At 39.1% G+C, this 25,623-nt stretch overlaps 1 protein-coding gene across 8 annotated transcripts in view; it reads right to left on the bottom strand.

Annotated features, from left to right (window-relative positions):
- PATJ (PATJ crumbs cell polarity complex component) overlaps positions 1-25,623 on the bottom strand; it is a 356,261-nt gene that overhangs the window by 51,799 nt on the left and 278,839 nt on the right. For 4 of the 8 annotated variants that reach the window (XM_072820502.1, XM_072820508.1, XM_072820505.1 and 1 more), the window contains 4 exons: positions 23,760-23,834; positions 19,059-19,148; positions 18,045-18,162; positions 14,109-14,242 (listed from right to left, as the gene is read on the bottom strand). In XM_072820502.1, coding sequence (XP_072676603.1) covers positions 14,109-14,242; positions 18,045-18,162; positions 19,059-19,148; positions 23,760-23,834 — 417 coding nt within the window. The remainder of the gene's footprint in view (positions 1-14,108; positions 14,243-18,044; positions 18,163-19,058; positions 19,149-23,759; positions 23,835-25,623) is intronic. The other 4 variants (XM_072820504.1, XM_072820507.1, XM_072820506.1 and 1 more) reach the window with 2 other exon arrangements.

The following is a 25,623-nucleotide window of genomic DNA, read 5'->3' as shown; positions in this document are numbered from 1 at the left end:
AGTAGCTGGCTAGTAAATTTAACATATTATTTAAGGCACCGCTGTCTTAATGTCTCCATTCTTAAAACAGTAAGTATTTTTTAATAGAAATAATATACATAGAGGGTACTAGACTCAAAATAGCATACACTGAAAAGATTCTCTGGAACACTGTCCTTCAGTCACCATATATCCCTAATTAGAAATGAAAAATATGGCAGCCCTGGTGGCGCAGTGGTTTAGCGCCGCCTGCAGCCCAGGGCGTGATCCTGGAGACCCTGGATCGAGTCCCATGTCAGGCTCCCTGCATGGAGCCTGCTTCTCCCTCTGCCTGTGTCTCTTCCTCTCTCTCTCTCTCTCTCTCTCTGCATCTCTATGAATAAATAAATTAAAAAAAATCTTTAAAAAAAAAGAAATGAAAAATATTAAGCTTCTTGTGTATTTTTATGGAGGTGGTCTATATATCTATATTTGGAAAGTACAAAGTCACCAAAGGCTTGAAGGTCATGGTCTCTTTCATCTGCTACCTCTTTTGTTTCATGAACTTGTACTTGAGCCAGGCAAGTGCCACCTCTTCTACAAAAGTTTCTCTCTCTCCCCTTGGAAAGGTTGATCAACCTTCCTGTGGTTACTGCTGTATTTCTTAGTATTATTGAACTTATCACAGTATCACAAGAGCTTCTTCATGGATTGAGGTCCTGTATGACACCCTAGCTCAGTGCAACCTTCCAATTCCTCCTTGTATCCTAGTGCTGAGCCCAGAGTAGGCAATGAGTAAATGTTTGCTAAATGATTATCAAGAAATTGGTTGGAGATTGAAAAAGGCATCAAAATGGTACAGAGAGAGGAGGCTGGCAGGGTACGTCATAATCTTAACCTAATCCAACCAAGCTTCTCTGTTTTTAAAAATCCCAATCAAGCTTCTAATGGCAAAATATTAGTGATATTCAATCAAAATGCCCGTCACACATGGATATTAAATCCATGTGAATTTCTAGAGGATGCTTTAGCTCAAAGAGCAATTTTTTGAAGGAGGAGGAAGGGCAGAGGGAGGCAGAAGGGTAGAGGGAGAGCGAGAATCTCAAGCAGATTATGTGCTGAGTGCCAAGCTCAACGAGGGGCTCAATCTCACACCCTGAGATCACAACCTGAGCTGAAATCAAGAGTCAGATGCTTAATTGACTGACTGAGCCAACCAGGCACCCCTCAAAGAACAATTTCAAAAGTCAAGGATGTGGGACTTTATCACTGAGCCCCACAAAAATCACAAACTCCTCCAGGGGGATTTAAACTCTGCATTGCTGGTCAAGAATTTTACAACACGCAGTAATGGACCCTTATGGTCAAAGTCATCAGACACTTCAGCCCATCTGCCACCATTTTCTTTATTGTTCAAGCTGCCAACAAGTAGATAAAGCAACTCATCAACATACCAGTCATTCAGCAAAAGGCAATTGTATTATGGTTACCACAGGCCCAGAACCCTTAAAGAAGCCATGTGTTAGAAAAAGTAACGGGTCTTCTGTGGACTGACGAATAGCAATAAGCACCCTTGCCTAGGTGAACTCTCTCCACAGAATGAGATTTTATAGATTACATTTCTAGATATCCAGTGGATTGTTTCAACAAGCATTTCAGAACCAAATTTTGATAAAGCATTATGTCCTAGGTATTACTATAAAGGACCATGTATATACAGCTTAATTTTACTGCTTGTAGGCAGTTCTTTAATTTGGATCACTCTAGAATTAAACCCAATCTTTGCCATACTCATAAAAGCCCCCATCCCCATTCTCCTGAAAAAAAAAAAAAATCCTAAGGGACACTTTAACTACAGAAAAATTTCACATTAAATTTCACATTTAGGGGGAAAACATATTACCAGCAGTCCCCAAAGAGTTTTATGTCTTATTTCCCTGCTTTATGGGAAAAATCCCTCCTAATAAGAAAGACCCATGAGGACCAAAGAAGGATTAAAAAGATTGTGTATAAAATGGGCATTGTTTTCCATCTGGAAGAAACCATGGTTCAGATCTGTAGTCTTAGAGGAGTAATGCTCCTTTTAAACATCTTTTAATAGAGTTCCCCTCTGTGGCTGTTGCTGTTCAGAAATGATACAGACGTGTCTTCTATACAGTAGACGACTTTCTCAGCAGGAAGGCCAAACCAGCGAGGGGTGATAATATAGCAGGGTAGTAAAGTGCTCGGTGCTGTGCAAATCAAAACGACCTTCCCCTCTATGCCGAAAAACACATGTAGATGTATTAAGTTACTGATTTGTGATGTCTACTGTAGTTAGAGAGTTTAAAAAGAAAAGTGTGGGTTAAAACTGCGAAAGAATATCTCACTTTGAACAAAGTTGATAGGCTCCAGACTAAACTTATGTAAGTAAAGTGATGAATGTCTTTAAAACATGATGCTTTTCTGTCCCAAACCCCTTGTGGCCAAATTCTTTGGAAAAAACAAGTGGACCAACCAAAAACCAAGCTTCCCTATTATATTTCAATTAGAATATGATTTGGAAAAAAAGTGTGTGTGGGGGGGTATGTTGTGGAAGAAGGACCCAGGATTGAGAAAGAGAGGAGTTAATTTTTCTCATAAGCTCTGAATGGCCAGTTTTGCAAGTGGTTCTACATTAACCACTTTGTTCATGACACTTATCAGTAAAGCACAGAGTTGAAATACATGGTTTCTAAAGTCATTCCACCTCTAAAACTGAACGCATATGGAGTGCAAAGCAAAGCAGAGAGAGCCATTGTTTTGTAGGCAAATACTTAGCCTACAAAACAATGGCTCTCTCTGCTTTGCTTGGCCTAGGAATAATAAGACCTCCTTCTAAATGGCAGAGCAGAAGCATCCCAACTCACAGGCTGAAAGAGATCAGAAGGATACTGGGTTGGGGAGAGTGGGAGGGCTGGGTCAGACTCTGGATTAGTTATCTTTTGTTGCGAAATTTAGTGGCTTAAAACAAAAACAAACCATTTGTCTATGATTCCCTGAGCTGGCACTTTGGGCTGGGTTCAGGGGGCAGTTCTGTTCTATGCTGTATCATTTGGGCTCATAGGAGTTTGTAGTCAGGTTGGCTGGGGCCTCAGCAGGGACAGCTGGGCCCCTCTCCCGCCATGTGCTTTCTTTCCAAAGGTGTGTCATCTTCCAGGAGGCCTGTCTAGGCTGGTCTGCAACATGGCAGTCTTTCAGGAGGACAAGAGCTAAGCCATAAGGCCTGGAGGCTAAGGCTTGCAAGTCATTCACTGCCACTTTCACTACTATTGGTCAAAGTAAGTCAACTGGCCAGCTCAAATTCAAGGAAACTGGAAAGAGTTGCACAAAATTTATGATCAATTTTAGCCTCCTACAGACTCTATCAAGTCTGCCAGAGGAATTTTCCAGGCTGCAAACAATGGAACACAGCAATGTACAGTGGGAAGAATCCTGGATACGGCCACATAAACCTGTGTTCAGAGATCAGCTCTGCCACTTATCCTAACTGTGTGATACTTCTATTAAGGTATTTAACCTCACTGAACCAGTGTTCCTATATCAGTAAAATGGAGTAAATCCTACCTTTTAGGGTTTGAGGATGAAGTGAGATTATGTATATAATGTCAAGCAAGGTGTCGGCCAAGTGGATGTCGAATAATTGCTAATGAGGACTTCCAACTCATACATACCTAAGGTTGTAGGGGGTCTGTCTATATGGGGCATGAAGGAAGGAATGTGTGTCAGAGTGGTTGAAAGTCATGTCTCTAAGGATGAATGACACTAGTCTTGGTCTGTTTTTTAATTTCTATTTTTCCTATAATTATGGTGAGCTAAGAATACAATTGATTGCTGTTTTTCTTTTCTTCTTTCTTTACTTTTTCCTCCTTCCTTCTTTCCTAGATTTTATTTTACTTATTCATGAGAGACACAGAGAGAGGCAGAGACATAGGCAGAGGGAGAAGCAGGGTCCCTCCAGGGAGCCTGATGTGGGACTCGATCCCAGGACCCCTGGATCCCGACCTGAGCCAAAGGCAGATGCTCAACCACTGAGCCACCCAGGAGTCCCTAGATTTTAAATAATCTCTACACCAAATGTGGGACTTGAATTTACTGAGATCAAGAGTCATATGCTCTACCAACTGAGCCAGCCAGAGGACCCCCCAACTGCTAATTTTTTTCCCGACTGCTGATTTTTTTTTAAAAATTTTTTTTTCATTTATTTATGATAGTCACACAGAGAGAGAGAGAGAGGCAGAGACATAGGCAGAGGGAGAAGCAGGCTCCATGCACCGGGAGCCCGATGTGGGATTCGATCCCGGGTCTCCAGGATCGCGCCCTGGGCCAAAGGCAGGCGCCAAACCGCTGCGCCACCCAGGGATCCCCAGACTGCTGATTTTTAAGAAAGATTATGCTAAGGGATATTTCAGGTTCTTTTTTTTTTTTTTTTAAACGTTTAATTTATTTATTCATGAAAGACAGAGAGAGAGAGGAGGGAGAGGCAGAGACACAGGCAGAGGGAGAAGCAGGCTCCATGCAGGGAGCCCAACGTGGGACTTGATCCCGGGACTCTAGGATCAGGCCCTGGGCTGAAGGCAGTGCTAAACCGCTGAGCCACCCGGGTTGCCCGATATTTCAGGTTCTTCTTTTCTCTTTCTCTCTTTCTCTCTTGCTTTCTTTTTCAGAGGGAGACAGAGAAGGGCAGGGCAGAGGGAGTCAGAGAGAATCTTAAGAGCCTTCATGTCCAGCACAGAGCTCAATGTAGGGCTCGATCTCACAACCCTGAAATCATGACTTGAGGTAAAATCAAGAGTCCAAATGGATGCTTAACTGACTGAGCCACCCAGGCACCCCTTTAGGTTATTCTTTCATTTTTCTTTTCTTTTCTTTTCTTTTCTTTTCTTTTCTTTTCTTTTCTTTTCTTTCTTTTCTTTTTTCTTTTCTTTTTCTTTTCTTTTCTTTTCTTTCTTTTTTTAAAGATTTATTTATTCACAAGAGACAGAGAGAGAAGCAGGCTCCCTGCAGGAAGCCTGATACGGGACTCGATCCCAGGACCCCGGGATTGTGCCCTGGGCCAAAGGCAGGCAGTCAACCGCTGAGCCACCCAGGTGTCCCTAGGTTATTCTTTCTAAAGTCATGGACCACTCAGGGCTAAGGCCAAGGGACCATTTGAATCCCAACAAGATCTAAGCCAGATTGCAAAGTCCTGGTATCTTGACATTTTTAATTTTCATTAAGTATAGTCAGTATTCCCTGTTTTTGGGTTCCATATTTGCAAATTCACTCACTCCCTCCAAATCAAGGTTCCTAGGGCATTAACAGTCATTTGTGGACATGGGCAAAGTGGTGAAAAATTTGAGTTGCCTGATTCACTTGTTCCCAGGTGAAGTACAACAGGGTGACATTTTGCCTTCCTGTTTCATCTCTCATGCTGTGAACATACACCTTTTTTGTGGCCTTTTTAGTGCCACATGTTTTATATTTTGTGCTTTTTGTTTATGCTTTTGCTGTTTAAAACATCCCCCAAGCACAAGACTGAAGTGCTTATGTTTCTAAGCAGGAGAAGGCTGTGATGTGCCATATGGAAAAAGTACATGTGTTAGTTAACTGTTGTGCATTTATGAGTTACCATGTTGCTGTCATGAGTTCAATGTTAATGAATCAACAATAGATATTAAAATAACCTATTTTTAAAAAGTAACACACATAAAACAAGATTATGTATTTATGACTATTAAAAAATGTTGTGACCGTGGGGTGCCTCGGTGGCTAGGTCTGTTAAGTGTCTGCCTTTGGCTCAGGTCATGATCCTGGGGTCCTGGAATCAAGCCCACCATCAGACTTTCTGTTCAGCCAGGAGCTTGCTTCTCCCTCTCCCTCTGTCTGCTGCAGCAGCACAAGCAGGATAGATAGATAGGTAGATAGATAGATAGATAAATAAAATCTTAAAAAAAAAAAAAAAAGTTGTGACTAGAGGAATCCATCTCTGCATTTACCCCAGAAGTAATGGTTTAGTATTCACTATTCAGTGTTTGCTATGACTTTATAGAACACGAACACGATTACTGTGAATAACAAGAACGGACTATACTTCCTACTGTTGCTTCTCCCTGGTGATACTTGTCTACAACACAGCTGGGAAGCCTCATGTGAAAGTGATAAAGGCAGAAATGCAAACACAAGCTATGTATAATAGGGATGGCAGGACTCCTATCAACAAAGGCAGGTCTCTGTTTCCCCTGCTACAGTGGGGCAGTAGGTTGATTAACCCAGGGATGAAGATGGAATGCATGTTTTTTGCTGTAGCATGTGTTACTATGATTACATTCCATGTGTTCCGTAGATCTATATTTTTTGTAACCCATTACAAAGGTAAAAAGCAAAAATGCTAATCTGCTCCACCTTAAACCTCCTGCTTTGATGCAAAAGGTATTTGGCATACCCTCACGAATTCATGAGAAGCAACATGTTAAAGAGATTACTTTCAATATCTCATAAGAACATGCACGACTTAAGGCAGAATGTAGCCAATAAGTACCATATTTTATTTATTCTAAGATGACTTTTCTCATTTTATTTTAATTTTATAATTTGGATGAATCTCAGAGTCAAGTGTACATTCAATATACTGCTTTCCTGCCATGGATATGATAAAAGATTATTACTTTAGAAGAAGTACAACATCTGTCAAGCTGATATAGTTCTGCTTGCCAACTTTATAGGTTGAATATATAATTGTTTCTGTTCAGAAAACCTGAAGAAGTCATATAAGCTATCCAAGGGAAGTCAACAAGAGTCAAAAATAACTTATATTTGGAATCATACTTTTTGAAAACTGGACACTCTTGCTAAAAAATTAGGGTTCACTATGTAGCTTTTCTAAGAATCTCAAAACACAGTCTTCAATTAATCCCCATAAAACTCCACTGCAAAAGGAACAAAGGGCAAGTCTCTATATCCTAATCTCAATTTATTCATTTATTCTAATATGCTTTGGTTAGGGTATGAAGATTCACACCTACCAAACCTTCAAGAGAAAGAAAATAGATCACAATGTTCAGTACCTACTATATTGAAATACTGAAATATTCTTGGGTAATTAACTAAAACAACATAAATGAGTGTTAAATCAGCAACACTAGTGGCTCTTTTGAGTAAAAGTATGGATCAAATGATCAGATACACAGGAAGCAGTAACAGCAATCTGTGTGTGTGTGTGTGTGTGTGTGTGTGTGTGTGTGTGTGTGTTTTAAAGCAATGGATTAAAACGCAAGCTTGGGGATTGCAAACTCTTACATATTATAGGTAACTAAAATATGGAATGAAAATCACAGCAATAAAACAGCTAATATAAGAATTGCAATGAATATATAAAAAGTTTCACATTTTAAGGCTCTGAAAAGCTTTCCCTTCTCAACCTCAGAAAAGAAACTGTTTTATATTTACTTAAAATGGAGTTCCCTCGCCAAGACTGATTTAGCAAAAGGTTGATACTCATCAATATGAATATAATTTTTCATACTGAAATAGATTTATTTTAAGGAAATGGGATAATATTTGCATTATATTTTCTAAGTCCCTATAGTTCCATCTGGTCCTTATTTATCTAAACTTTACTCAGCTTGCATAATATTTTTGCTTACAGTCATATTCTTTAAGATCAGAAATGCCCAAATCTGGAAATTCAGAGGTACTATTCGTTAACATTCTTTCACTGTGATTCATAGACTTTTTGCAAACTCTGCTTTGATTTTAAAATAAAACTAAGGTAATAAGATGTTTTGTGTAAAAATATATGACTTAAGCAATAATGATAAAAGGAGCCTGGCTTTGGGGGATTACACGCCAAAGCAAACCACACTCCTCATGAAACAGACCGTGCAAAGTTCATTTGAAGGGGAACAGCAAAATAAAACACTTAATCAAATGTAAAATAGTTTTCTATTCTGCTTACTTTAAAAAAAATACCTAGTGGTTTAAATTGCTACAGTTCTACATTTAAATGGTCAAAAGCAGTAACTGCTAAACAACAGCATGCAACATGGTAAATCAGAGTTAAGCGAGGTGACTGCAGACCTGAACACATGGTTAGAGCTAAAAGACATATTTTTCACTTCAATTTCTAAATGGATGACTTTACCACATAGTAGCGAAATGTGACAGCCCCTCTACCTCGATGCTTCTTGCTAGTATACCTCTCCTATCTATAGAACTTCTGTTTAATGAGACTGAATTAAATTGGTACTAAATCAGGTGGTGAAAAAAAATGGAGAGAAATAAGATTCCAAATCTGACATTCCCAGGCCTTTTAAATACTAACAGTATCTAAATTTTACAATCTGTTCTGGGCATCCATTGACCTCATTTACAACGGGATGGTACCAAGAATATAAAGACAAAATAAATGCCCTAGGATAATTGTTTTCCTCTTGCAAAGAGATAAGTTATCTCCACCTCAGAGATACAATACAAATATAACAACTAGGGCTTATATTCATAAACTTAACCTGTCTAAAAACGATAACAATGACTAGCTTCCATAAAACAAAACCAAACAATAATTAAGCCTTATTTTCTAGTTAAAAAAACTCAAGACTTTGAAGCTTTGAGAAACTTGTGAGATGGGAATGCAAAGAGAGAGAATGAGTTTCATCAGACTGACATAACCTTGAGAAAAAGACTTATTGATGTAAATGTTCCTGCCTGATTAAAAAATAAAGCTCAATAATAATATCCTTGCAAAGAGTGGCTGCCTGCATTTGTCAAAATATTTCTTGAGATTTGGCACTCACTACATACTTCATTCCACCTTTGCTCAGCTGATGTTTTAGAAAGTTCTTCCTTATGAAAATGTGAAATCTGTTTTTCACTGAGCTCCTTGGAAGAACCTGTTCGTATCCATCATCCACAAAAAGATAATCTTACATATGTTTGCAGAGAGTTGTCATTGTCCCTTCTGATCTTCTCTTTCCTAACTCTATTCAATTCTTCCTCACAATGATGTGGTTTCAACAACGTCCTTGTTGACCACATAAACACGCCCAGAAATAAACAGGATACTCTAGCTACAGTTAAAACTGATCAGGGGAGTGCTTCAGACAGATCTAACAGCAGGTGCAAATGCCTTGAAAGAACTGAAAGAGGCCAGCATGGCCAGAGTTCAGAATGGCTCTTTCTCCACATTACTTGTTCAATACCAAAAACAGTCCAAGTCTGCCAATATTCTGAAATAAAAGATTTGTTCAAATTTTTCTTTCTCTTCTCTAGAATTCCCAAGGCTGATAACAAAATAAGTACAACAAAATGACACTGGAGAACTATGTTTTACCCCTTCTGAGGGCAATAGAGATAAGACTTCTGATAAATGATACAACAAACATTTCAGAGAAGGGGAATTGAAGGATTCAGGGAGAGGCTTCAGAAATATGTGGTGAACATCACAAGAGGTAAGAGTTCTTGGTCTTTCATTGGTCAGAATATGCCACGTCTGCCGAGTTGCAAGATTTCATGCAAACTAGCACCCTAAGACCAGAAAGAATGGTGGTGGTGGGGAGAGATAAGATGATGGGTGGATGGCTGGTTGGAAGGAAATAAAAAATAGGAATAAATATATTACCTATTTTATGCCTTATCGGATTTCCTTGCTGTGTGCCCCTCTAAACTCATATGTAGAAACTCCAATGCCAATGGGATGGTATTAGGAGGTGGGACTTTTTGGAGGTGATTAGATCATGAGAGCAGAGTCTTCATGAGTGAAATTAGTGTCCTTATGAAAGAGGCCTCACAGAGGTTCCTTCTACTATGTGGGGGATATGAGAAGTCTACAACCTAGAAGAAGGCCTTCATCTGACCATGATAGCAGCCTGATCTTGGACTTCCAGGCATCAGACTATGAGAAATAAATTTCTAATGTTTGTAAGCCACCAGTCTGTGGTATTTTGTTATAGCAGCCTGAACAGATTAAGATATTGGCTTACAAGAAATATATAAAAATTTATCCATATTAATTAAATCTAGAAAGTGTGTACTGTAGTTCCACTTCTTTCTTTCTTCCTTTCTCTCTCCCTCTCTCTCTTTCTTGATGTTGAACTCACAACCCTGAGATCAGTACCTGAGCTGAGATCAAGAGCTGGACGGTTAACTGACTAAACCACCCAGATACCCCTAATTATACACTTTTCTACTTAACAGAGAAAATCCTTATTTTCATAGTCCTTAATAGGAACTTTCATTGGCCAGTCCCTTATCTTAGACCATAAACACTGAAGGTAGTAGAATAAACTTGACTGAATATGTAAGGAGAGGGTTATTTCACTCAACTTTATGTCCTCAGCACTAAGGAAAGGGCAGTCTTTTTTATTTATGAGAGACACAGAGAGAGAGGAGAGAGGAGAGCGCGCGCAGCAGAGACACAGGCAGAGGGAGAAGCAGGCTCCACGCAGGGAGCCCTACACAGGACCGATCTCAGGTCTCCAGGATCACACCAGGGGTGGGGGTGGGGGTAAGGCGGTGCTAAACCACTGAGACACCCGGGCTGCCCCGAAAGGGCAGTCTTGAAGCAAACATATGCAGGCTATCACAGATGAACCACATTCACCAAAAACAGACCTGAGAGCACATCATAAGATTAAAACAACAGAGGCAGAAGTTTGTCTTTGAGGATTGGGTCCAGGTGTGCCCGTAAACCTTCCAGAGAGACTCATCCTCACCATTATCTTGGTTTATTTTGAAAGGCTTATTTAGATGACTGGCTGCAAACATATTGGGATGCTAAGTGAGATCTCCCTCTCTGATCTCAGAAACCATCTGCCTTGTCTCTGGAGCAATTATTTATAGCAGATAGCAATGATGTGGTGTCAAGACCAAGTCCCAGAGGTTTTATTCCTTCAAAGGCGGCAAAAGTATCTATTGGATACACAACAAAGAGGGCCCAGAAACCCTAATTGGGAGAGTTGGCGCAGTTGCTTAAGAAGGGTCACCAGCACTCAGGATGTGCTCTTTCCCCACATCAGAGCTAAAGGAAGGATGCATCACACAATTAAATGTGCAAAGTGCAAAGGTACTTTCAACAGTGGCTCACCACTGTCCCTAATTTCCTCTCAGATACTCTCATCTTTATTTGCTAACTTCCTGGTGGCTGGGTGCCGTCCCATGACCTAACTGGATAATGTCACCTAGAGTGTCAATTAGGCTGCATATGCCATGTTAAAATTTGGAAGGAAAAACAAGATCTCTGTAGCAAACAATGGTTTTATTTGTTAAAGCATCTCCCCCAACCCTGCTGTTCAGCTTCATCAAAAAAACGACATGGCTATATATAACTCAGGAGTCTAACTTACAGCTTTTGATGAGGTACCTGAGGTTAAGAAATAAAAGCTGTGTCCCATTTCTCATTTTTAAGTGGTACTTATCCTTCCAAGGACAATGGGATTTACAGTCTCAAAAGGCAGAACTATATATTATGAACCTCAGAATGCTGTTAAAGAATTTGGGGGGGGGGGGTGCTGCCTTGTGGTGGCAAGAGAAGCAGAATATAGTATTTAGTAAACAGCCTCGCATTTAGGAAGCTGTAGGTGATGTGGAGCATCATGTGGAAGCTCCCAAGCTGGTAGCCAGTAGCACAAATATATGCAACGGTAAAGACTGAAGAGCAACACAGGTACATCTTACTCAGGTTATCTACCCCACCCACATAAAGCAAAATCATATTAATAACAAGGAAAAAAATCAGTTAACTCATTTGGCTAGGCAAAACACGCTATGAGATTTCCTACTGGAAAAAAAATTCCCTATTTCCTATGGGGAATCTAGTTCTGCCCAATTTTAAGCAGTATAGACTTAGATTTACAAAAAAATAAGAGGGTTATCTCTTCATGAAAGAATTTGCTACAGAATTTCCTTAAAATATAATTTCCCTGGGTTTATTTCAAGTATAGATTTATACAAATTCAGTTTATTTAATATTTGGAGATATCTCTTTGGAAAAATGAGGAAACAGGCCCTGGAAGGAGGGAGAAACAGTCAACGTTCAGGGTCAACCAACAGTTTCTGCATACATACTACCCCAAAGATATAACAGGTATAACAGATACATGTAATATGTTTGGCATAATAGATACATGTAATATGTTTAAAAAGTATATAATATGTGTATATATTCATTTCCTTAAGTGAAGTGAATCACTATCATTTCTCATGATATGGCTTAGGAAGCTATGTATTCAGCTTTTGTCACTGAGGAAATGGGCAAAGTTTTCTTCAGAAGTTCCCCTTCTGGGACGCTTGGGTGGCTCAGTGGTTGAGCCTCTGCTTTCAGCTCAGGGCGTGATCCCAGGATCCTGGGATTGAGTCCCACATCAGGCTTCCTGAGAGGAGCCTGCTCCACCCTCTGCCTGTGTCTCTCATGAATAAATACATAAAATCTAAAAAAAAAAAAAAAAAAAAAAAAAAAAAAGTTTCCCTTCAAGTGGTTTGGTCTAAGCTTTATTTTTAAATCATATTTAAATCACAGCCCATGAAAGGGTGGGAGCTAAAACTGGCTGTGGAGCTGGTTAACTCCAGGTTAACTTCCCAGTCCCATCCCAGCTGATGAAAAAATGTCCTCGTGAATGCAAGATGCCTCACACAGCAGGCTCTCCTGCACAGGCCAAGGGAGAATAATTCAGGAAATAAATTATCCTTACCTCGGGAGAAAAGTTATAGCCATACTTGAATCAGGGGGATGAAGATAAAAATCCTTTAATAATAAACCCCCACCTCTAAGTACATTCCTGTTTGGGTTGTTCACTAGCAGGGTGTGGTGCTGCCTGCCTAGTTCGGGTGGGACAGTGGGAGGCAGCAGGGTGGTGACAGGGAGCGTGCAGAAGGCTGGGAGATGAGGGTTGTGCCTGAGTTGCCCAGGGCTTCTGGGGCCTAACAGTTACTACTGGAAAATATAATGGGCCTCCCCACTTCCCAGCAGTGCTAATATGGAATTATTATAACCAAAACAATTTTTACTAATCCTATTATACTTGTTTTATCTGTAAGTCTGGCACATATAATTCATTCTTTACTAACTAAAATGGGTAAAAGAAATACCAAAATATTCATGTAAAAACATATTCATTAATAAGCAGCTTTGTCTCTAGGGAGAGACCTGGGTTGGGTTTGGAGGGCAGGGTTAGGGTTAAAGGGTTGGAGGGAGATTTGCTTTCTACTTTATATCCTTTGGCGTCAATTTAACGAGTATAATGTGTATGTATTACCTATTCGAATATGTATATGCATTGATTAATCACATCTTTATAAACTGAAACCTGGAAAGTTTTACCAAAAAATGGTGCTGTGTAGTGACATCAAAATATACTGAATAGGGACCCTGAATGGCTCAATTGGTTAAGCATCTGACTCTTGACCTCAGCTAAGGTCATGATCTCAGGGTTGTGAAATGGAGCTCTGTGGGGGTATGGAGTCTGCTTAAGATTCTCTCTGCCTCTGTCCCTCCTCCCCCTCTCTAAAATATATATATATATATATATAATCAAAGATCCATTTCCAAGCAAAACCTAAATTATCGTGCTAGAATAACTGATGTATATTTTTATCTAGCATTCTACTAAATAATAATGATGATAATAACAGTTCATACTTATTTTACAATTAGTATATACCAGACACTGGCCTAAAACCTGTTATATTTCTTTTTTTTTTAATGTTTATTTTATAATTTAGTAAATTGTGAAAAAGAGAGCACATGTGCAAGTGAGCTGGGGGGAGGGGCAGAGGGAGAGAGAGAATCTCAAGCAGACTCCCTGCTGAGTGTGGAGCCTGACTTGGGGCTCAATCTCATGAACCTGAGATCATGACCTGAGGTGAAATTAAGAGACAGATGCTTAACTGACTGAGTCACCTGGGTGCCCCTAAATTCTGTAATAATACTTCTAAATGCTGCTATAATGCTGTTGGTCTAATAAGCATTTATAAAAAATACTCAATTTAGAGAAAATCCTGGTGAGAATTAAACATTGAGAAAAACTTGAAAGCTGGCCAGAATATGCACACATATCTATGATTGTGTCTTTTTCCATGCCATGAAGAAGCCAGAGAAATGATAAAGGTTCAACAACTAACTCTGTGACAGTGGATATACTTCACTTCTATGAACTTACCAAAGGTGTGTCCCTTCCTCCCACAATGCTGAGACCAAGACCTGAACGTCCTTTGGATATTTCTATAATCATTTCCTGGCCAGGAACAATGGGACACGTGGCAGGGTCCACTGACAGAGGAGCCTGGAAACCACCTGGAGAAGGATTAAACACAGAATGACTGGCAAGTAGAAGAAGAAGCCCAGCACGCATACTCCATTAGCTGGGGAGTGCATGGTTTGCATGTGTTCATCACTTCATTCTTTTCCTGCTAAGCACCATGAAGGAAAAAGCTTAGTCATTAATGCCCATTCGGGAAAAGATAAAACCTGACAGTTTTGAGATTTTTAAAAAAATAATTAATTAATTAATTTATTTAAGAGAGAGAGAAAGAGAGAGTGAGCACAAGAAGGGAAATGGGGCAGAGGAAAGGGAGAAGTAGACTCCTCACTGAGCAGAGGCTCAATCCCAGGACCCTGGGATCATGACCTGAATAAAAGGCAGATGCTTAACCAACTGAGCCTCTCAGGAGCCCCACTTTTGAGATTAAGGGAATAGCTATCCCCTTACTCAAACATCTATTTTTAACTACAATTAAACTTTTTAAAATCTTCAAATATACCCTGAAAACTTGTACAGAAAGATGTAAGATGATTAAATGAGTAAGTACATATATGCATATGTCATAATGAAAATGAAGAGTGGTATAAGAGGAGAATCTGAGTTATAGTTATAAGATACTAAGAAGAATTAGTGCTCAAATACTTTCAATGAGAGCATATAATGAATTAAGATATATAAAGGATTTAATCAATAAAGTATGATATGGCTGAAAATAAGAATTACCTAACAGCGATCCCAAAAAATATACATAGTAAAAAAAAAAAGTGTCATAAACACAACATTCAAGAACTAATTGCTAGGTCCATAACTGTAAAACTTGTTAAAAGAGTTAATGCTATTTTATAAAGGCTTACTTTTTACATTTTTTTAAAGATTTAATTTTTAAATCTTTTAATGTAATTTCTACCTTCGATGTAGGGCTGGAACTCATGAGCTGGAGACTAAGAATCTCATGCTGTACGACTGAGCCAGCCAGGTGTCCCACGGTTTACTTTTTAGAATCATTGTTTTAGGGATGCCTGGGTGGCTCAGTGGTTGAGCCTCTGCCTTTGGCTCAGGGCATGATCTCAGGTCATGGGATCAAGTCCTGCAACAGGCTCCCTGTGGGGAGGCTGCTTCTCTCTCTGCCTGTGTCTCTGCCTCTCTCTCTGGGACTCTCATAAATAAATAAATAAAATCTTTTTGTTTTAAATCATTGTTTTATTTTTTTTCTTAAGTGTGTTCCACCCTAGGTGTGGAGCCCAATACGGGGCTTGAACCCATGATCAAGATCTGAGCTGAAATTCAACCAACTAAGCTTGGTTGGTACCCCTAAATCATTGTTATTTATTTATTTATTTATTTATTTATTTATTTATTTATCTATTTATTTATTTCATTGTTTTTGGTTGGGTTTCTCTATAAACTGAGAGAAAAAAATTACTGGCTAGGAAAAGATGTTTAACACAACCCCCTTATCTAGCGTAACTTCTACATATGTGCATTTTCCAGATGACTGAACCTAACTAATTGAAAAATCAAAATATTCAAAGTGTTAGTTTCAAGAGATTCTTGCAGAAATAACAGCCTCCAGAGAATGTAATCTTTTTTGACAACTAAGTTTGATCATCATGAGTACTGATTCTTACACTGGGATAGAATCTAGCTAAGGGCTGATTATAAAGGGCCCCACCTGCTGGTCAGCTGCAGCTAATGCACAGGTTGCCAACCCAAGATCCACCAAGCTCATTAAACATCTGTATAAGCACGGGTCCGCACGCAGGCTAAGAATGATTTTTCACATTTTCAAAAGGTTAAGAAAAAAAAAAAGGAAAGAAAAATAACATTTCAAGAATGTGAAAATGACATGAAATTCAAATTTCAATGTCCATAAATGAAGTTGTATTGGAACACAGCCCTGCTAATCCATTTACTTCCAGTCTACGGCTGTTAGCACCCTACGACAGCGGAGTTGAGTAGCTGCAACAGAGACCATATGCTCCACAAGCCTTAAATATTTACTATCTGGCTCCTTACAGAAAAAGTTTGCCAATCCTTGATATTAAACAAAAGGAAACAGGCTCTAGGTAAGCCTGTGGAGGGTTCTGTTCTGACTCAGCAATAATAACAATAATAAAGCAGGTTTTGGAGTGGTGAGGATGTGGATTTAAGTTCCCAAGAAAGAAATTAAAAGGTGGGTGAAACGGAGGCTCATTCCTCATGCAAAAAGTGTGTGAACTAACTGCTTTCTAATAGGAATTAAATGAACAATGTGTGAGATGCCCAGTCCGGCAGCTGGCATAATGTAGCATGCACACAGTTGTTCTTTCTGACCACATGGAACTTATTAATCTAATGGCCTCCTAGTTAAGAGTGAGAAATTTAGTGACACAACCTCAGTAACAATAAAAAATTCCCTATTAGAAGGAGAATATTAAATTATAGACCTAATTTGACTCTAGATCTTTTGGCAGCATATGTATTTCATACTGTATTTTTCATTCATTTACAATAAAAACAATGTGCAATAGTGCATAATTTCATGAATGCTTTACAAAGTTTATACTCCTTTTGTAACTGGCCGGTTTAATCTCTTGAGTGAGAAGAGAGGACAGGTAGGCAAAGATGCTGGTGATGGCGCTTCTCTTCCTCAACTTCTGCCTCAGCCTAGCCAGTCTGAAGTGTTGGTGTGTGTTTCTCTCATATACAACCCAGCCCAAAGCCTGACATACCAAGCTCCTGATAAATGTTTGGTAAGAAGATGACCAAATGAGTAGAATTTCCACAGATTGAATTATAGGATGATTAATTTGTTATCAAGATACAAATAAGTGATGCATCTTATCAAAACTCAATTGGTCTACATTGTGGTTACTTTCTCAGTAAAAGGCCAGGTAGTAAGTATTTTGGGGTTTACAGACCATACATTTTTCTGTTGAGCTACTCAGTTCTATCCTTATTGTTTGAAACCAACCTTAGACAACAGGTAAACAAATGAGTATACCAAAAATATTTTAGTTATGGACATGGAAGTCTGAGTTTCAGATAATTTTCATGAAACACTCTTTGACTTTTTCCAACTTCTTAAACATATGAAAAGCATTTTTAGCTTGCAGACCGCACAAAAACAGATCAGATGGTGGGCCAAATGTGACCCATGGGTTATAGTTTGCTGACCATATTCATCAAGTATTTTAGCAAAAATCTAGTGCTTTAAAATAATACCTGCTTGCTAAATTTTTAGTGAGTTAATATTTATGAAGAAAATGTAAAAGACAAATACATAAAGGTGTGAGTCCTGCTAAATTCATGCAGGGTTGTGCTTTGCCACTGGTAAGCAGTGTTTTAAATAGGGCACTTTTTTTTTTTTTAATGGACTTCTATCACATAAAAACAAAGTGGAAATACTCATTTTAAATTCTATTTTCAACTGCCAGTCAGCATAATTCAGCCAGAAACTGAATACTCATGTCTTTAAGCACTGAAAATTAACAGTTTTCAAATAACTTACATCAACATATGCAAGGCTAACATTTGACTGAATATGATTTTTAAGAGATATTACTTATACACTAAACACAATCTTTTGGCGAGATTACAGAATAGTTTGTAAGCCTCAGATGTGAACAGTATTTACTGAGGGCCTTTTTTGTTCTAGTACTTTCATACTCAATAAGCAGTAGGCAATCCCAATAGCAGGTGAGGTGAATGGTGACCTGCCCAAGTCCCGGAGCTAAGGAAGTGGAGGAAGAGTGCAAAGCTAGGCTTCCTGACTCCTGGTCCAGTGCTCTTTTCAGGATATCATAATCCCCTCCTTTTCTCATGTTTGAGGAGTCAATTCAGAAAGCGTCATACCATAGCTTGTGAAATCCACATCTGTTGAATGGTATGATGGAGCTGGTGCTAATGGTATCTCTTGTGAACTGAAGGAGACTTTTGTTGAATATTTTTGTGGTTTCATCTGGCTGACAGCCTACAAAAGAAAATTAGATGAATGTCAAAGAGGATAACAATAACTAAAGGATAAGACTTTAAAACTGGTGTGTTGTTACCAAAGCAATGGTGGCACTCCAAAAATGTCTTCTGAGACTTTAAAGTGGAAGAGGTGGCAGGAGGGAGTTAGGATGATTTCTATTCCCTCCCCCATGGTTCCCTATTTAAATTTACATCTAAAATGCTTCAGGGAAGGATGGATGGAGGAAGGGAAGAAGGATAACAGTTGATGAGACTCTATCATTGTGGTCTCTATATGATGCTGGGGTTAGGAAGCAGAACAAAAATTTTTACAATTTCTATTTATTCTGATGAAATCAGTGTGAAGTCCACATAACTATGTTGTGCCCATTGAAAAGCATTCTATACTGCAGATGTTCTGAGCACACAATAATATCCTTCTCTTCTGGATACATTCACAATAGTTAAATGCATTAGGCAGGTTAATTGAGCAACATGAAGGCCAGGAAGAAGAAATAAGCATCCATTAAAGGTCTACTAAGTGCCAGGTACACCAATTACATTTTAATTCACCCTGAAGAACTATACCTTATTCACCCTTGATTCCCAGTACCTGGAAAACAGTAGAGCCTCAATAAATGTTTGATGAATGAATGAATAAATCAGTGAGTGAGTGAATGAGTTAATGAATGGATATAGAAGAGCGAAATGAAGACATGGAAGTTCACCATTGAAAATGAATTTGTAATTCAACGAAAGTACAGAGACCTTTGCTGTGTGAGCTTTGGAAAATTAATTTGTAATTCTGGATTTTTGTTGATAATATCTCCAATGAGTATTAGTATAACAGAGAAAAACCAAAAAGACTCCATGCGTGCTTAACAGGCAGTTAAGAAATATAGGTAGTGACCTGACCTGCCTTCTGGATCTGTAGTTAGCCAGGGAACCCATCCCCAGCTGGAAGATTCTGGTAGAGGCGGTGAAGCACCAGGCTGTCTCTGGAGTCTAGAAATAGGATCAAGGTAACTGCTCCAGAACAATGACACCTCGAGATGCTGTCAGTGGAAGGCTGTACCTCAATACAAGGCACTGTGCAGGATATAAAAACTAAAACACCACCAGCCATTTTGTATCTGCATTCTGCTTTCCAGTTTTTAAAAAACACTTTTACATCCATGAATTCATTTGATCCTGAGAACCTGGAGAGTTAGACAATATTACTTCCTTTTCCAGATAAAGAAACCAATGTAAGTGACCTATCTGAAATCACACAGCTATTTACAGGAAGAGATCAGACTGAAAGTCAGTAGCGAAAGAAAGCTACACATTATTTATTTTATTTTTTAAAGATATTATTTTTATTTATTTTAAGATTTTATTCATTTATTCATGAGAGACACCAAGAGAGGTAGAGACAGGCAGAGTGAGAAGCAGGCTTCCCGAGGGGACCCCAATGTGAGACTTGATCCCAGCACCTGGGATCATGTCCTGAGCCAAAGGCAGATGCTCAAACACTGAGCCACCCAGGCATCTCTAAAGATTTTATTTTTAAGTAATCTCCACCCCCTTCGGGGGCTCGAGCTCATAATCTTGAGACCAAGAATTGCATGTTTTACTGACTGGGCCAGCCAGGCACCCCAGAATGCTACAGATATAAAATATTTATCAAACAGCTTCTGGGCACTGATTCTATGGATGTTCATCTTCTTTTCTGCAGTTTTTCTCAACAGCATTTAATAATGACTGTAACTTACTCAAAAAGACTTATTCAAAGACATATTTTTAGTGATTTAAAAGAGAGGGAAGTGGAAAAATGACTACCAGAAAATTAAACAATGGAATCACCTAGATATCAATTACTCTGAGGACCACATTTTCCAGTGTCCGAAGCTAGATACATCTGCAGACTAAGTCCTGGTCAGTAGGATGTAAACAGATGTGAACTGTACAATTTTCAGGTCATTTTCTTCATTTGCCTTCCTCTTCTCCCTAACTGGAATGCAGATGGGATGACAATACCCAGAGCAGTCATCTCAGACCAAAAAATGGATGCATTTTTTGAGGATGGTAATCTAATAAGAATGGTAGTCAGATAAGAGGCACCTGAGTCTGTGACACTGTGGAGACACCGTATCATCCTTAGGCTGCTTATACCCAAACTTTATGTAGAAGAGAAACTTCTTTTAGAGATTGAGCCTAACCTTAACTCATACAGTACTTATGTTCAACTTTTGTTTTATATCACTTTTAAAAAGAACATCAATAACAAAGCTGAATGCAAGCTAAAGAGTTCTTTTATGAAAAAAATCATGTGATTAAAAAATATCTATTTATTTGAGAGGGAGAGAGACAGAAGGAGAGAGAAAGAGAGTACATGACTGAGGGGGAGGGGCAGAGGGAGAGAATCTTCAAACAGATTTCTTGTTGAGCCCAGAGGGCAATCCATGAGATAATGACCTGAGCTGAACCAAAGAGACACCTAACTGATGAGCCACCCAGGTGCTGCAGAACCATGTGATTTTTATTTTATTTTTGAAATTTTTATTTATTTGATTTTATTTTTGAATCATGTGATTTTTAAAATAGGAATGTCTATGGTAATCATTACATCCCAGCTCCAGGTAGCATCCGCTTTCATTGCGCATGTTTCCAACAGATATTGATAGCATTGAACTCAATTAAAAAACAAGGAAATAAAACAAAACAAAACAAAAACAAAAACAAAAACAAAAAAAACAAACAAGGAAATAGTCCATAGAAACCAAGGGAAATGTGCAACATATATATTTATTTTTTAAATTAATAAATAAATTAATAAAAATTTTATTTATTTATTCACAAGAGACACACAGAGAGAGGCAGAGACACAGGCAGAGGGAGAAGCAGGCTCCATGCAGGAAGCCTGATGCAGGACTTGATCCTGGGACCTCGAGATCATGCCCTGAGCTGAAGGCAGATGCTCAACCACTAAGCCACCCAGGCATCTGCCAACATACATTTTTAGAGACAGACCTCTTGTGGTGATGGATGAAATGTGTACTCTTGTGACTTATCCATTGGTACAAAACCAAACTACTAAGAATAATAGATAAGAAAGGTTGGATTTGCTGTTTAATGTCTTCTGTTCAATCATGAGAGTGAAATGGATGTTCTAGGTTATCCAACCTAATTAAACCAGTGGTTCTCAAACCCTGTCTTCATAATAGAAATTGCTACAGAGTTTTAAAAATTTATGGATGCTGAGACTCCCCCCATCCTAGACCAAATAAATTGGTACCTAGGTTGGAGCCCAGGCACGTTTTGTTTGTTTCAAGAATTACTGCTTAAAGTTAAACCATGGATTCTTAACCCAGGGTAAATGAATTTCAAAGAGAGCCACAAAAGGCATTTTGGGAATTATAAAAATTCTGTGTTGTACCAAAATTATGTTTAACAGTGTTTTTCTGGGAAAGAGTTTACAGTTCATCAGGTCTTTATGATGGGAAAACAAAAACCACCATTCAAAAGAAGATATGAAGTGTTGAGTTTGCTAGTACTGATTAGCAGTGTGGCCAAAGACAAGTCACTTCCACCTCCCTAACCTAAACTTCCTCATCTATAAATTGGTAGTGATATCTCTAAGCCCTGTGAGCTTGTTGTAAAGATCAAAGGACATAAATAAACCTATCACTATGCCAGAAACAGTTAAAGATTTCAACTGATAATAGCTATTAGTGTTTTTATGTCCTTTGATAATAAATGACCAGGTAAGTTCCTGATTGAAAACCATTGGGATTGGGTTTGGAACAGCTCAGAGTGGTTTGGAACAGCTCAAGGGGTTGGGAAGTTCTTCATAATGAGCTGACACTGCCTCACAGCAGGAGTTGCACACTGACCTGGGGCTGGTTCTCTTCTGCAGCAATGGAAAAGGTTATAATCACTTTCCCAAAGAACAATACTTTAGATATTTAAGTGCTCATTTTTCGGCATGGAAAAGAAAGGGTAGGTGGTGTTTAGACTTAGTCCCAGATCTACAGTTCTATGGTTGTAACATTTTAGGGATGCCTGATATGTGTCTTGAGATAAGTGGCAGCATATAAAGCATTAGCATATTAGTAGTATTTACAAATACATTATATAAAGTAAAAAATTTGGTCTTAAATTTTAAAGAGTTGCTTACATGTTTCCAGTTGAACCAAATCTGGTTATTTTTAAGGTTCTTTTTACACCTACTCATTTTTTAAAAGTTTTTTTTTAAAGATTGTATTTATTTATTTGAGAGTGAGAGACAGGTAGCAAGAGAGAGAGCAAAAGAGGGGAGGAGAGGGAGAAGTAGGCTGCCCACTGAGCAGGGAGGCTGCCATGGAGCTCAATCCCAGGGCCCTGGGATCATGACCTGAGCTGAAGGCAGGTACTTAAATGACTGAGCCACTCAGGTGCTCCTAAAGTTTTTTTTTTTTTAAGATTTTATTTTTAAGTAATCTCTACTCCCAACATGGGTTGGAACTCAAAACCATGAGATCAAGAATCTCATCTTCTACTGACTGAGCCAGCCTGGAACCCCAATACTCATTTCTTTAGAAATTTCTTTTAGAGAGAGAGAGAGTGTGTGAATGAATGAGCAGGGGAAAGGGCAGAGGGAGAGGAAAGAGTCTCAAGCAGACTTCCCACTGAGCGTACAACCCAATGTGAGGCTTAATCCCATGAATCTGAGATCATACTGGAGCTGAAATCAAGAGTTGGATGCTCAAGCGACTGAGTCACCCAGGCACCCCTACACCTACTCATTTTTATTTAGGTTTTTAGCATATAAGTTTGGAGACTTTTCAAAGGTATTTCCTTTGGCAATGTTTGAAATATCATGTAAGCTCTAGTTTCTTAAACATAAAAATAGTTAATACAGTAATGTAAATTTCAGTAGTATGAAAGTATAACCTAGCACATAGAAATACGAATCAAGATTTTTTAAAAAATATTTTTTCAAGACTTATTTATTTATGATAGACATAGAGAGAGAGAGAGAGAGAGAGAGAGAGGCAGAGACACAGGAGGAGGGAGAAGCAGGCTCCATGCCGGGAGCCCGACACGGGACTCGATCCCGGGACTCCAGGATCGCGCCCTGGGCCAAAGGCAGGCACCAAACTGCTGAGCCACCCAAGGATCCCCCGAATCAAGATTTTAAAAAGAAAAAACTAAAGGGAACAAAAGTGCAAAAGTTTGACAGAAATTTATAGTTCTTTTTTTAAGAAAAGGGAACTCAAAATGTAAGGAACACCAAAGTTATTATATTTATATTTTTACAGAACTACAAATTCTCCCACTTAAAATTTTTATTAATGTCATTTAGTAAGACACATCACTCTCAGAATTTAAGTGCAGGTGTGTTTGTGGGGATGGCTCACATTTAAACACCTGCTCAGGGTACTTGGTCCAGGAAGATGCACAGAGAATATATCCACACACCTTGAACAGAATCAGTGATATGGCTGTGGGCTGACTTCAAGTTGTAAGACACACCATAGGCTTATAGCAAGTAATAAAGGATCTAATTTCATTGCATTCACTTTCTTTTTTTCTGGAACCCCTTTATAATACATATCATCCCAGTAGAGCAAAACCTAAAGTCAAGTTACATACATTGTCAGTTGGGCAATCCAGTGCCTTCTGCTGACCTGCCACCATGCCTTGACCAGCCACCTGGGAGATGTCCTCCTGAAATGTAAAAGATACAACCACTTAACAGCATTGTAGGGCCCAAGTGCACTCTCCAACTTTAACAAATACCATGGAGGCTTTGGCTCTACAATAAAATGACTAAAGCACTGGTCACAAAAGTTCTGTTCATTCATCTGAACTAACTCTCAGAAACGAGTGCAGCCTTGTCATTTCCAAAGGCTTCTTTTGGGCCCTTTCAGATCTATCAGGCTTTAAATCTATCAGATACCCACTGATGGTCACTTCAGCTAGAGATTTTTCTTCTTTTTTTTTTTTTAATTTTTATTTATTTATGATAGTCACACACACACAGAGAGAGGCAGAGACACAGGCAGAGGGAGAAGCAGGCTCCATGCACCGGGAGCCTGATGTGGGATTCGATCCTGGGTCTCCAGGATCGTGCCCTGGGCCAAAGGCAGGCGCTAAACTGCTGCGCCACCCAGGGATCCCGAGATTTTTCTTCTTTTGCCATGCCAATAATCTCTGTATCTGTATTTGTACTGAAACTTAGTTCTTTCAGGGTTTGAACTCTGATATTAGAATTTTTTCTTCCCTCCAGACATTCAATTAGAGGCAAAATGCCATTCACGAAAGATGCTGAGTGGGGGATTGGGATGGGGTGCAGAGTTAAGTTAGTCCTGAACCCCACGGAAGAGTGCAGAGTCCACACTTAAGAGAGAAATAAACTACCAAAACACATAAGAAACCAATGCATACTTAAAGGGCAGTTTATTGACACCAACAAATTGAACATAATGCACCACATCTCATCCTTCTGTATATGTAAAGTTACAAGGGAAATTATCATCTGATGGTTTACTCTGAGGCATGAACTCCTGCATTTGGACTAGGACAAAGTAGGGATCTGGTAGATAGAATGATTTGGACAGGAGAAAGGATGGGCTTACTCTAGCCTCGGTAAATGTCTGAGACACCAGATAGTAGGTCTACCATACAGACTGCAGGTAGGTAAGCTATCTGAAGATGACACGAAATGTGTGATGTGTATGACAAAGTGATAGAGTTTGTGACCCTCGTTCTTCAACTCTTAAATTGAGGAGATTCTGCAACCCTGAGCAGATTATCTGAATCTCCAAGCCTCAATTGGTCTCCTCATTTATAAAATGGGAAAAAGTAAAGGTTGTTACGCTACAGTGATGCCGAAAGGATGAAATGAAGCAATACACGAAAAGCACTTAGCATGGTACCTGGCAAACAACAAATATGTAATAAAGATGTTAATGATGATAGTAAATGGAATTGGGCTCTGATACACCCAGATTCCCAATGCTGCTTCTGGGTTGGGGAAAAATAATCATGCAGACAGGACACTTTCTCCTTTGGGGAATGCTGGAGTCCTATCTGATATCCCCGGCTCCCATCCAGGTTTCTTTTTTTGAACATACTGACATGCCCTTAATTCAACAGGCTCCCAACAGATTCGTAACAATACAACAGTTAATGATCAGGTCATGCCCAGCCATTGATTATTATTATATTAGGCTACAATCTCATCAATTCACTAATGGTTTACAACCTGAGAGATTTAACCCCACTGCGTAATATCCTGAGACTGCAGCCTAGGTCCCCTAGATGATTGTGACTTCCCTTATTTGTCCACTTATTTTTTTTTAATTATTTATTTATTTATTCATGATAGACACGGAGAGAGAGAGAGGCAGAGGGAGAAGCAGGCTCCATGCAAGGAGCCAGACCCGGGCCTCAATCCCGGGACCCCAGGATCATGCACTGGGCCAAAGGCAGGTGCTAAACCACTGAGCCACCC

This window comes from Canis lupus, chromosome 3 (genome assembly GCF_048164855.1).
Source record: "Canis lupus baileyi chromosome 3, mCanLup2.hap1, whole genome shotgun sequence".
In the NCBI taxonomy this organism is placed as follows: Eukaryota; Metazoa; Chordata; class Mammalia; order Carnivora; family Canidae; genus Canis; species Canis lupus.
Note: the sequence above shows the minus strand (reverse complement) of the source record. Positions and strands in the feature narration are given on the sequence as shown.